Source organism: Manis pentadactyla, chromosome 15 (assembly GCF_030020395.1).
Source record: "Manis pentadactyla isolate mManPen7 chromosome 15, mManPen7.hap1, whole genome shotgun sequence".
NCBI classification, from domain to species: domain Eukaryota; kingdom Metazoa; phylum Chordata; class Mammalia; order Pholidota; family Manidae; genus Manis; species Manis pentadactyla.
Genome location: NC_080033.1, coordinates 41,421,236 through 41,434,376, shown reverse-complemented (window position 1 = coordinate 41,434,376; position 13,141 = coordinate 41,421,236). Strand labels below are relative to the sequence as shown.

General features: G+C 50.4%; 1 protein-coding gene across 2 annotated transcripts in view; it reads right to left on the bottom strand.

Moving 5' to 3' along the window:
- Positions 1-256: 256 nt before the first annotated feature.
- LOC130681081 (liver carboxylesterase 1-like) overlaps positions 257-13,141 on the bottom strand; it is a 35,667-nt gene continuing 22,782 nt past the window's right edge. For both annotated transcript variants that reach the window (XM_057493249.1, XM_057493250.1), the window contains exons 7-14: positions 12,876-12,980; positions 10,491-10,529; positions 7,442-7,582; positions 5,941-6,021; positions 5,528-5,675; positions 1,908-2,039; positions 909-981; positions 257-635 (exon numbers count right to left, since the gene is read on the bottom strand). In XM_057493249.1, coding sequence (XP_057349232.1) covers positions 452-635; positions 909-981; positions 1,908-2,039; positions 5,528-5,675; positions 5,941-6,021; positions 7,442-7,582; positions 10,491-10,529; positions 12,876-12,980 — 903 coding nt within the window. In that variant the 3' untranslated portion in view covers positions 257-451. The remainder of the gene's footprint in view (positions 636-908; positions 982-1,907; positions 2,040-5,527; positions 5,676-5,940; positions 6,022-7,441; positions 7,583-10,490; positions 10,530-12,875; positions 12,981-13,141) is intronic.

Below are 13,141 nucleotides of genomic sequence, written 5' to 3'. Positions count from 1 at the left end.
AAGAATTGTAGGCCTACAGAGACTCAGGAAGGGCCATACAAAGTACCCCAGGGTCACTGTGCACTGGCCACCCCACATCCTGCTGCTGGAAGTTGTTGGGGTCCAGAGCCATGGAGCCGAGGCAGAGTCCCCCCAAGCAGCCCCATGGGCCGAACCATCACCACCAGAGGCAACTTCCTGCCAAGGTGCCCTCCCTGTTCACCCTTCTCTCTCTGGGGAGGATGCATTTATCTCCTGCTCAAGACATAATACTGACTTGGTCTCCAAAAGAAAATTTATTCCCAAAATTGAAGCCACAGGTGTAGAAATTCCCCCAACCTGGCCTCTGTCCTCCTCTACCAGACAATCCCCCAGCCTCTAGAATAAAATGCCCCTTTGGGGCATAAGCGCCTTCTGGAGAGTGCCCCTATCTGGGCTCCCCTGGGCCCCCAAATCTGGCTGGGCGGCCCATTCACAGCTCAATGTGTTCTGTCTGGAGTGGCTCCCTCGCTGACGACTTGGCCCGGAGATCCGTCCAGAAAGCCACTTCCTCGTCTTTGAGCTTCTGGGCTGCCTGAATGGGGACGCCAATCTGCAGGTACCCTTCATTCTGGTCATACACCGGCCAGTGGGGCAGTCCTTCCCCATTGGGGTTCCTGGAAAAAGAATCAAATAAAAATTCCCCCAAGTTACTGTGTGATCCCAACAGCCCTGAGATATGCAGGACCCTTGGCCTCATCTCCGCCAAGAGAGAGGCTCAGATGCCTCCAGAGGCAGGGAGCTCATGAAATCCCGGGCAGTGGGTCCACTTGCAGGGAGCTCTCGCTGCTGGAGGGCACAGGGCCAGGGGATCGTCCAGCGGTAGAAGCTGCCCCTTCCCAGCAGACATGCCCTCCCCAGCCCTGCTCCATCTTTGCCACCAGGCTCACCCATTCCGAGCAAAGTTGGCCCACAATTTCATCACCGTCTTACTCAATTTGGTCTCCTCTTCTGACACATTCCCTGTGGGGAAGGAGAAAAGCCTTTGCTACTCAAAGTGCAGCTTATGGGCCCACGGCAGCCCTTGAGAGCTTGTTAGACACTCAGAACCTGAGCCCCTAATCCAGACCTACTGAGTCGAAGCCTACATTTTAACAAGCTCCTGGGTGACTTATGTGCACTTCAAGCTTGCGAGTTACCGATCTAGGGCTCGGTGAGGGCCTACAGCCAACCATACGCTGGCTGTCTTTGTTTTGGGTGCCCACACGCCCACCTCCTCTTCGGGGCCAATCCCACAGCCTGGGGTTCCCTCAACAGCAGCCGCACCTTGGAAATGCTCTCTGCTGAATCTGGTCTGAATCTCCTTCACCCACCCACATTTTCATAGAATCCAAAAAATAACCCAGCAGTGGCCCTGAGGAGTCACCAACCGGGAAATGCCCAAGGGCACTGGTGCACAGAACAGCCCTGAGGTGGGTCACATGCAAGTCGTCTTAACTGCTGGGAGTTCAGGCATTGGAGACATTTGTGAAAGGGTTCCTTTCAAATATTGTACAGTTAAATATATTAAGTTAAAAAAGATAGGGGTTTTAGACAGACTGACACACATCAGCCCCGATTCTCACTGTACCCTCCCTCACACTCTGACATGCTCTTGGGAGTGGGAAGTGAGTGGTGGCATCCTAGCCCCTGAGGGGCCCTGCAGGTGACCCACCACCTGTCCTCTTGTCGATGCCCAGGCCCAGGTCCTTAGAATACATGGATGCATGTCCTCTAACACACACGTCACAGCAGGAGAAAGACTGGCAATCTCTGTAGTTCAAATCTACTATGGTTTGAATTTGGGAAACTAAGACCTAGAGAGGAGGAACTTGCCCAGGGCCACCCAACCTCAAGACTTGAACCCAAATCTCTGAACTCCAAGTTTGTAGTCACCAAAGGGTCATCACCTTTCAAAAATGGGGCCCCGAAGACTGAGAAGAGTTCATCCCCATGGTCCCCTGTCACCTTCTCAGGTTTCATGTCTGATGAGAAGCTTGGGCGATACTGGAACTCATACATGTAGGTGGGGAGTCCGACATCTGAAAAGACATGATTCCTGCACAGTTCATTTCACCAGATGCACAGCTGCATGGTACCAAGGTCCCCAGGGGTTCCAAGCACTCAAGGAATTGGTGGCACGCCTGGGTCCTGATATACAACATTCACAGCAGCTGCCCTTTGTGAGTGCCGTGTGCTGAATGCTGTGTGGCCCTGCAGGAACCCCTGTTAAATGAATGTTAAATCTTTGGGTAAATCCATTCAAAATACCATCATTTTGGGGCACTGAGTCAATTCACCCCTTTGCCTGCTGATGTGTTCAAACACAAGAACAACTATATGCTCACTGTTTACACTACTGTAGCTCATTGATAACAGGCTCATTTTAATTCCTTTGGAAAATATCTGTAGCACAATAGATGTCTTCTATTTTGCTCAATTTTGAGTGTTTTGAGTATTTTTCTCACCTATTCTAAGAGGAGAGAAGCAAATCCAAGTTGCTGGTCTGAAAGCAAGGAAATCTACATACAAATGTGCACAGTGGGGAAATTTGTGTCGGGGTCTCAGGAAGCTGCAAGCTCAGCATTTCTGATTTCTCTGTCACCTCACATATCTCGTTTCCTGCAGGGCCCAGGGAAGGCTAAGGTGGCCATGGTGGAAGAGATGCCAAGGAAGGACAAGGCTGCCCCTCCTCTGCTCCCCTGCCCCTGTGCACACCAGCCCCTCTCCTTCCCCCACAGAAGGTGTCAGTCTTCTAGCTTCCTCAGACCTGCCTGGCCCTGCTCCTTCGGCCTCACTGGTGGGCCACTGGCCCGGGAGCTCAGGGCTTTGCACCAGGAAGAATGCCACGCACAGCAGAGTAGGGAAAGGGTCTGGCCCCAAGTCAGGCTGGTGGGGAAATTTTGTGACTTCCCCCCCTTAGGTAGAGTAGCAAATCTGGAAAATGCAGAAACAAGAAAAATGAACAAAAAGATCACATATAATCCCACCAGAGAAACTTCTATTAATATTTTAGCACAGATCCCTTTTATGTATATAAAATTGGGGTAATACTGTATATGTTATTTTGTAATGACTGAAATTTCTTCATGTCATTAAGTATTCAGTCACAAAATAGCTAAACAATATATGCCATCCTGACACGAGGAGGTAGAGCATTTATTTAGTGACCTTCCCCACCCCTGATTTTGCAAGAGGTATTGTTCAAGGTCAAGTGGAGCTCACCCAACAGAGGGAGCATAACTGCCTCTGCTGCTCAAAAGTTTTTGAAAGGAACTCAGAACCCAACCACCGAGGAAAGACCTACTGTGAATGAGAGTTTGTAGTCGCATGCTTCCCAAGACAGAGCTCTTTCTCTCTCACTTCTTTTAACTTTCTGCCTTAAACCACTGAGATTTACAAAATCCCTACAATCACAACACAATTTTTCAAAGGAAAGTAGGGCACAGATTAAATAACAACAATTAGGAATAAGAGAAGCAGAGCGGGACAGAGAGTAATCAAAAATACACAATTTAAAACGTCATTTTTTTTTTTGCGAGGAAGAGCTTATGAAATTGGCAGCAGTTTTTGTTTTTTAATCTGTGTATCCCAAGTGAGAGAATTAAGAAATCCCACTCTTAAACACTGAAAACCAAATGCACTGTATGAATCAAGAACTTTAAAATGTTCCGATGGCCCAGCCTGGTAACTTCATTTCTAATAACCAATCCTAAGGAAATGATGAGGGACTTGGCTAAAGATTCATGCACAGAAGGCTGAGCATGTTTTCTGTAGCATCAAAATATGAGCAGCCAGACGAAATATCCAACAGCACAGGAATGTGAAAGAAAATTGTGATGCATCATTCCACGAAATAATGGATGTTTTTTTGATGAGTTTTTATTGGTGTTGAGGAAATTCCTATAATACAGTTTATAGAAGCAAAAGACATAAAGTTGATTTTTTAATTATATGTAAGACGTTGAAAGATCATTAGAAGAAAATAGACCAATAATTTATGGCAGACACTTCCAAGTGAAGGTAGTGTTTCCTTCAAATTTCCCATGCTTTCAAAACTTTCTACAATATGAATTTTATATTCAGAAAAGTTATTTTTTTAATCAAAAAGTAACAAAAATAAACTGAAAGAATAATTTTGATAAAAATCTGTGTAGTCCTGGAAAAAGACCCTGGACTCTATGTCATGAGATATCAGATTAAAAACACAAGTCCAGGATGGCTGGGACCAGCAGGTGATGTAGAAAAAAATGCCTGCTACAAATCAGACACATGTCAAAAGGCAAGACCAAGTTTATGAAAGCACAGACTTGACCCCAGGCAGCCCCTGGCTAGCGAGTCTCATCAGGACCCCCAGGGGGAGGCAGCATAGTTGGCACCTGGACATCACTGTATTGAGTGCTTGGGGACATGGCAGGGCAGCTATAGCTACTTTTTATCATGCATGTAAAGTCTCAATCTTAAAACCCCTGCAGCATGGTTAGAGAGAGGTCTGTCTGGCCCAAAGAACCATTTCCTGGCTTGCAGACTAGGTAAAGGAGAGCTTCTAGGAAAGGAAGGGTCCTGTGAGGCCCTCAGAAGGTACCCAGAAGGGCCACCTTTCCAGCTGAGCTCATCCAGGCCTGACCTCACACTCCACCCACACCGCCTTGCATCAGTGTCGGAAGGTCCCGTGGTGGACCCAGCAACGAGCAGGACGGACAGGAGCCGGCTGCAGACATTGACCTTCTCTAGACCGCTGTCCCCGGACCTCCCACTGCTCACTTCTTCTGGCTTTCTTGATCTCAGACCACCCTCCTGATCCCATCTTGACTTCACTCTAACCCCAGCTCTGCTAGTTAACAAACTAGTTTGCAGCCAGCTCTGATTTTGGAGACCTTCCAAGACACATCTTCTTAAGATTTGCCCTCCAGCACCATGGATCACAGTAACTTCAGGAGAGGAGCCCGTGTGGCAGATGCTGTTGGTGCCTCACCATATCCCCTGCTTCTGGGCATGCCAGCCTGACTTCCCGCTCTGGCATCTGAAACCTTTGCCTGACACCTTTAGCCACCTGAGATCATTCTGCCCCAGGTGCAGCAGGTCAGAGCTCCAGGGAATTAGCAACCCCCTGGCAACAGCCTTCAACCAATGACTCATGGAAACTGAAGGATAAGTACTCCAGTTTCCTTGATGCTCTCATGGGGGACCCCTGAGACATGTCCTTGCTGGTTCCCTTCTCCAGATCCAGGTGTCCACAGCAGATACTCTGCAGGGCAGCACTGATTGGCTACCTTCTCTTTTCCATGTCACTTCTCCACTCCTCTACTGGTGTTTTCTGGGATCACCTTGAAATAATCTACTTGCACTTGGATCCTATCTCAGAGTTGGCTTCTGGCGGAAACCAAAATGAGACAGTGTTCCACCCCAGGTCCTATGGAATTGGCCTTGGAGGCCTGACCCTTGGCAGTTCCCACATATATGTCTATATGGAGGCGCTGACAAGACAGAGAGTGAGGCTGACAGAGTTCGTGTCCCTCTCCTGACTCACCTCTGCAGAAACGGGCCACAATCACAGATGGGACACCAAATATCCCATCTCCCATCAAGTCCAGGAACAGGTCTTTCTTTTTGACAGGGTCATCTGTCCTTCCTAAATACTTCTCAATGGCCACTGGAATGAGCTCCTTAGGGATGTTCTGAAATGGAGCAACAGTGAAAGGGACCACCGACCCCCTGGGGAACGACACAGCTTCTCCAGCCAGGGAGGAAGGCTGGTGTGAGCGGTGAACCTCTCCACCCGGGCACTCCCTACCCCCTGCCCCCCCAACGGAAGGTGGGAACGGAGAAAGATGGGGGCAGACCCATCCAGCCCCAGGCTTCATTCTGCCTGTTAATTGCTCTGCAATTTGGGATAAGACCCTGCCCCTCTTTGCGTCTCAGCCAGTTCCCATGATTCCTTACAACAAGGGGGTAAGAGTTCCACAGGAGGGATGCGGCTGTGTCCTGGTCCAGCTTGTCTTCGGAGAGCGGGTAGCCCATTAGCTGTTAAAACGAAGGTCAAGCAGCTGTGATCACTGGGAATTAGTGAGAAGAACCACAATGACCGAGCAAGCAAGCCCATGAGGGCTGATGGTCACTTTGCCACATCTTCACGAGCGCAGGTCTTTGACCAATTGGACAAAATCAATGAATCAAATGAACTTACCATATCCAGAAACTCAAGGAGTGCAAAGAGGACAAAGTAAACATTAAGAGAAGCTGTCCCAGTGCTTTGCAACATGAATTTATGTACAGATTAGGCTACAGCCCCCACACTGGTCATCCTGACAGAGAGGAAGGTTTCAGCCAGGCTGGTGCTGAAGCGGAGGGCTCTGGGGCAGCTGACACAGGCCTCACAAATGCCCCCTGTGGCTCTGCCACTTCAGTGTAATGCCTGGAACTGTGCTGGAGGGAGAACTACAGAGCCCTACGCGTAACTCCACCCAAACCTCTGCACCAGGAGACTTGAGCACATTCTAGCATAGCTTCTAGAAGCTTAAGGCTGGACCCCTAGGATGACCCCAGACCCCCTTAAAAATACCTGCCAGGAGGATTTACTGTTTGTTCTAGCCAAAACCTGCAAACAGGCAGATAGGTCCCTAAAGGCCCTCTCAGAGCAGCTACTTTAGAAAGCCTGCAATTATGTATCCTGTCTCTGCCCTTTGAGATGTAAATCTGCCACCAGAACCGTTTCCTCAGGGCCTGAGCGCCATCTCCTTGAAGTGCCAGTGTTCAGGAGACACCTCACTCTCTCCTCCTCCCTTGGGAGGGTAAATGTCTGACATCAGTGGGCGTCTTGCTTCAACGAGTACCCCTGCCGCCTGTCATAAAGACAGAAGTGTGTTTCTCCTCCAAATTGAGCCACTTAACAAATCCAGGTGGCCCATGCACAGGGACAAGCCCCTCACACCCTGCAGTCCCCTTAACACACCCCAGCCTGTGAAGGCCTCCAGCCTGTTGTTTCGGGGACTTGAGTTCAATGCACACTGGTCTCTTCTCCCGACTGTGACTGCGTCTCCCAACTGACAGTGTGACTGAAACCACTTCAACCAGTGGCCAGCTTTGTTTACCTTGGACAGAAGGGCAAGCCCTCCAGACCTTTAGAAGTCGATTTCAACTCCGGAGGAAGGAAGTGCCAGTGTTTCCAGTTAGATAGTAGCAGCAAGTGTGGGGTCTGTGGAGAGGGCACCTCAGTTTCCCCATCTGCCCAAAGATTATCTCTGCAGGGCCCCCGGCACCAACATTTCAGCACTCTTGGCCTGGGTTCCCACCACCCAGGGGACGGCTGGCCCATCCCAGAGACGGTCTCCACAGTAATGTCAACTTGCGCGAAGGGGACAGCTGTCCCGGCCTCCGCGGGGGTCTGGAGAAGGAGACCAGAGTGGGCAGGGGCAGCAGGTCTAAGGAACCCGCACCCGCTCACCGTGGGAAGAAGCCAGCCAAACTCTTGCTTGTTGATGCCGATGATGTAGGGAATGGCGTTGAATTTCTTCTCGGCCAGAAGCTCCTCCGGCGTCTTTGGGAGCAGCACACCGTCAACCACCGTGGGCAGGAGGAGGCAGCTCTGGGGGAAGGCGGGGGCTGTCTGGGCTTCCTTCTCCAGGCCTCACCCAAGTCCCATCCCCGCCCGCCTGAGCACAAGGCCAGCACCACAGACCTGCGTGGCCATGGGCAGCGGCCAAAGAACTTTGGGTCCTGACAAAAGGGGCTAAGGCTGTGTGGCCCCAGAGGGCAGAAGACAGTAGAATGGTTGGGGGTGAGTGGGTGCAAATCTTCATTCAAATTGGCATACGTACACATGTATTTAAGTATGGAAATATGTACATATTTACATATTTTTATATATACTTGTATAAAACATATATGTATATATCTCAATTTGAAGTGTATGCATATCTATGTGCAGCTGTCTATCCACGGTCCATTCCAGTTATTCCTGGTTGCTAAGTGCTATGAAGTCACCATGAACTTTGAATTAGCAAATACTATCTGCCTTTGAAACCTGACTGCCACTTACTAGCTGGTAACTTGGGAAAGTAATTTCACCTGCTTGCACCTCAGTTGCCTCATCTATAAGATGGGCTGTCATGGGAATTAAATGACTGAACAATGCAGAACGCTCAGCACAGCCCCAGGTACCTGGGAAGGGCTCGATAAGCATTAGCTGTAGTCCATCAGCAGTGATACTGCAAACCCCTCACATACACACCAGCCCAAAGGGCCGTGTTCCCCACTGATGGCAAGTGGACCTGGATAACCCCCAGGCTGTGAGGCCCTGTGGCTCCTGGGACCTGCGTCTGCTTGTCAAGAGCCAATGAATGACAGGCCAGTTCTGGCTGCTACAGCAGTTCTGCAAAGGGCATCTGACTCGGCAGGACAAGGGAGCAAATCCGAATGCAGTGGGGCTGACATCAGGGGAAAAGACCTCTGGGCCACCACTCCTGTCTTCAAAAGGCTGCTCAGTTCAGAGGGCTCTGGAGAACGAATGGTGCTCCAGACAGTGAGAACGGCATGACCAAAGTGACAGAGGTGTCACTGCACAGCGCTGATCCCAGGAAGCTCCTGGGCTTGCAGGAACGCTGTGGGGTGTGGAGTGGAGAGGGGGCCGGACAGCGCAGCGCACCTCTGCAGGGCCCAGCGCCTCACAGCCATTCGGGTATGATTTGAAGGAGTTAAGTCCATGGAGGCAAGGGGATTTGTCTTGTAAGGAAGGTCGGCCTTTTAAGGAGGTGGTGATATGCCAAGTGATATTTACAAGGGTAAATCTGGTAGCCCCATGGGGCATGGAAGGAGGCAGGAAAGGAGAGGAAAGGAGGAAGATAGTAAGAGTCTGGGAGACAACGGGGGTCGGATCTGACTGGGGCGGTGTCCGGGAGGTGCCGACTGACCCCAGCAGCAGTGAGAGACAGAGTAACTGCTGTTGGCCAGAGTGGGTGCGAACGCTGCCCCCCGTGCGGGCCCCCTGTGCGGGCCTCTGCATTGCCCTGCTCAGGTAAAACACCCAGGGGCATGTCTCACGGCTTCTTTCTGACACCCCACAGCCTGCCCACTAGCAAATCCTGTCAGCCATTACTTTAAAAATAACCAGATGCCATCCTGATCTCACCACCCCTCTGCTATGGGCCTCATTGTGGGGGAGCAAGACCCCGCCTGGATGATTGTGGCGCAGTGGCCCCCAGCTGCTGCCCCTGCGCCTGCCCTGCCTTCCCTACCCTGGATTTCAGCGCGGCAACTGATGAATCCTTAAAACCCAAGGTCATGCCACTCCTCTGTTCAAAACCCTCCTGATACCTCCCATCACACTTGGAAGCAAAATCAAGTCCTGTAAAGGGCCACCCCCACCACCTCCCTTTTCTTCTGTATCTTTAAGCCTGTTCTCTCTGCTCTCTCTCCTCTCCAGCCACGCTGGCCTCCTGCCTCAGGGCTTTTGCGGTTGCTGTTCCCTCTGCCTGGAACATTCTTCCTCCCGTTTTCCTGACAGTTGGCTTCCTGGCCTCTTGCAGAACGTGGCTCAAATGTCACCTTCTCACTGAACCATTCCCTGACCCCGTGTAAGTCCAAACCACTGGCAAATTCTATCCCCATTTCCCACTACATTTTCTTCATAACTCTGAGCACCATCGAACACATCCCGTACTTTCTTTGTTTACAGCGCCCTTCCCTAACTCCAACAGGGCAGGGGATTGTATCTGGTTTGCCTGTTTCACCGCTATAGCCCCAGCTCCTAAATTAGGTCCTGGCACAAAGTAAGTGTTAATTAAGTCTTCGCAAAAGACTGACTGAATCTCATTTAATCATCACAACACCTTTTAAGGTTAAGTACTGCGATCCCCAGGGAGAGAGCGGAGAGGCCGGCACTATGAGATGTTGCAGAGGTAATGCAATGGGAACCTGGAAACAGCAGGGAGGCAGGAGGGGAGGAGAGGGAGGGGAGGAGGCCGCCACGGCAGTGTGCTTGTGGCTGGGAGGAGGGTGGTGTCCTCAGGACTGCGATTCATGGCTCCCTCCCAGATGGTCCTACAAGCAGCACAGCTCGCGAAGCCAAGCAACCCTGCAGCCTCCCGGGAGAAGAGCGGGGCTCCTCACTGAAGGCTCCCGAAGGAGCTCCTCGCCCAGTTTCCTCCACCGCCCCATTGTGGAAGTTTCCAGTCCAGCTTCTCCCTCAGGGGAAGTTTTGGGAGCAGGAAGTGTAAATAAAAAGTGGGGAGTGGGGAAGTCTGAGCCCAGGGAACACAGAGTTGATGACTGGGAGCCCTGGACAGGGCGTCACGGGAACAGGTTCAGGCCTTCCCCGGGCCTCCGGGCTGCGTTACCCAGGTCAGTTACATGCCCGCCTCCAGGCCTCCGTGACATGACGTCAGGGGTCACTGTGAGTCCACAAGAGAGAATTCTTTCATTCATGCTTGACTTAAAAGTGGACTTTAAAGGTGTGAAGACTTACAACCTGTAATCAAGAAATCAGAGGTCCTTACCTCTCTGGGGTCTCCGAGAAAATCAACAGAGAAGAATTTCTGTGAAGACAAAGGCAGAGGATACGGGTGAGAAGGCTTCTGGGAGAAAAGCTGATCCTTGTGACCTGCGTGCCAAAGGGGTCAAGTTCTCTCTCCTGGTGCCACCCTGGCGGGGCCGAGAGGAAGTGGGCAGGCCTGGCAGAGGAGCGAGGCGAGGGAGGGGAGGGAGCTCCCGAGAGGGCGGTGGTGCTTGGGCCTGCCCTGCCTTCCTCCAGTTCCTTGTCTTGCTCTCACAGGCAACAATACCCCAATTTTCCTTTGGGGGATCCCCCTCTTTCCCACTCTAACTCCATGAATCCAGGCATCTATTTGTGACCTGGGGTGCCCTACCTCCCAGACCCGAGGGTTCACTTCAGAAATGGGCACATGCCCATGTCAGTCCAATAGAGTTACCCCAAACCTTTTGCTGGGATTACTGTGACAGGGTTTGCAGGCCTGTAGGTCTAGAATGCTGCTGTTGTCTTTAACCTTCCTGGTGGAAAAACCTGCCCAAGAGTGAAGACAATACTGAGAGGTTAAAAAACTGAGGGATAGTGACAGATCCTTCATGATTCTGTATGTGTATCTGGATCCAGCCATGCCTGAAGCCACATACTCCTGAACTATCGTTTTCAATTAGGTACCTGAAAATTCTGTTACATTTCTTTCTCTGCTCAAGGTACTTTGAGATACATTTCCTCATCTGGCATTGGAAAGTCATGACTTACAGAGAAGCTCACTGAAATTCACCACACTCCACACTTCTCTTTGCCGTGTTCACTAAGATTGCACTGACTGTGATGTTACCCTGTAGCTAACAGGTCTTAGCAGTAGGCAGCAAGGGACCAGCTGGGGTGCCTCTATGAAAGGTCATAGTCCTACCAGCCAGGGGTGCATGTGGGTGTGTGTGCCTGCATGCACGTGTGTGTGTTTGGGGAAAGTGGATAATCACAGAGACATTTCCCCATCATCTCAGAAAATCTCAGAAAGACAGTATGTGTCTTAGGTCCTTTGGGTTTTCTCAAAGTCACCAGCTCTCCCCTTATAAGGTGGGTCTTCTTGAGCCACATGAAGAGTTGCTGAAATCAATTGCCTCTTACCAGGCATCAGAAAACTGTTGTGTTTTTATGCTTCAAATGCTTTGGTCACCTTATCTGAGAAACCAGGATTCAAGCCCCAAGGCCACACTGTAGTCAGCCCATGGAAACAGCAGTCCAATGCTCGAGCCCTGTCCCTGGGGGCCCAGGAGTCCTCAGGACCCGTGGACAAGACAGTGCAGGGGTGCAGGCTATGCCGAGCTCACATTCAAAACCCCCACCCCCACCCTGAGAGAATAGCTCCTGTCGAGCCTTCATGCTGTATTCTCTGGGTGCCTGCCCCTGTGATGACACAGTGCCACAGGCACCCAGCAATCCTCAGGTGTAACCTTCTTGGTTACTATGATGAATGAATCCCCTCTTTGTGCTCCCACCACACTTAACCCACAGCGTGTATGGGTGTGTTTCTCCTTGGATAAGAACTTATGAGCAGGGACTATATCCTATTCGTGTCTGCATCACCCTCCCTGGTACTGCGTCATACACTTAGCATGGATGGATGGATGGGGTTGGCCAATACATGGAGTATGGGTGAAGTGGGTGGAAAAGTGAATAAATGAATGTTAACTGGCAGGTATTTGATTTTAGAAGGATGGATGATGAAGAAATATATGATGGCTGGACAATACATAGATGACTAACAATAGATAAATGAACATTATGGATGGATGCATATTGGATGGATGAGAGGATATTGGTGAGGTGGTTAGATCGGTGGGTGGATACGTGGCTAATGAGAAGATGGATGGATGGATGGATAAATGGATGAACGGATGGTTGGTCAGATGGGTGAATGGATGGATGGATGGGTATTCTAGAGTCATAATTGAGGCAGTCTCAGAAAATCTAGAAAATTGGGCCACCACTCAGTTATAACTGAGTCAGTTTCTAAATTAATGAGGATTAAATTATGACAACCTTTCTGGAAATCTTTGTTCTTAATCACCCCACCCTCGCAATTCAGGATGGCAGTTACCTTTGGGAATATATAATGCTTAATTTCTTAAAAATATGTCTGAAAATAGGAATGGCAAAATAGTAGGTTTTCGTAGAGCTTGGGGATTATTACATAATTTGTTCCTTATGTTGTTTTTTGACTTTGCTAATGTTTGAGACACTTCATGATACAAAAGAAAAAAAAAGAGATTCTCCATCCAGATCCAGAGGCTGACTTGGTCCTGGGAGGGAGGCGAGACCCTGTTCCAGGGGACAGCTGGGGTGATGACTCCTGGGGCCAAAGCTTGTAAGGCCACAGAATGGACACACTTACCATCTTCAGTGACGTCTCCAGGAGCTCATCCTCCGTCTTCTGGCGCAGGCAGTGAACAATGGCAGCTGAGGTGGTAGTTTTACACCCAGCAAAGAAAGCAATTTGCTGCAAAGATGACAGGTGACAGCAGAATTCAAGAGCCACGTCCCTTCCCTCAGTCAATAAAGAGCTGCTCTGTCCCAACCTCTAAGGCAGCAGGGGCAGCAGACAATACTGGAGACAAGGCGGGTCTGGGTCCCAGTCACGCCCACTATGAACCTGTCTTT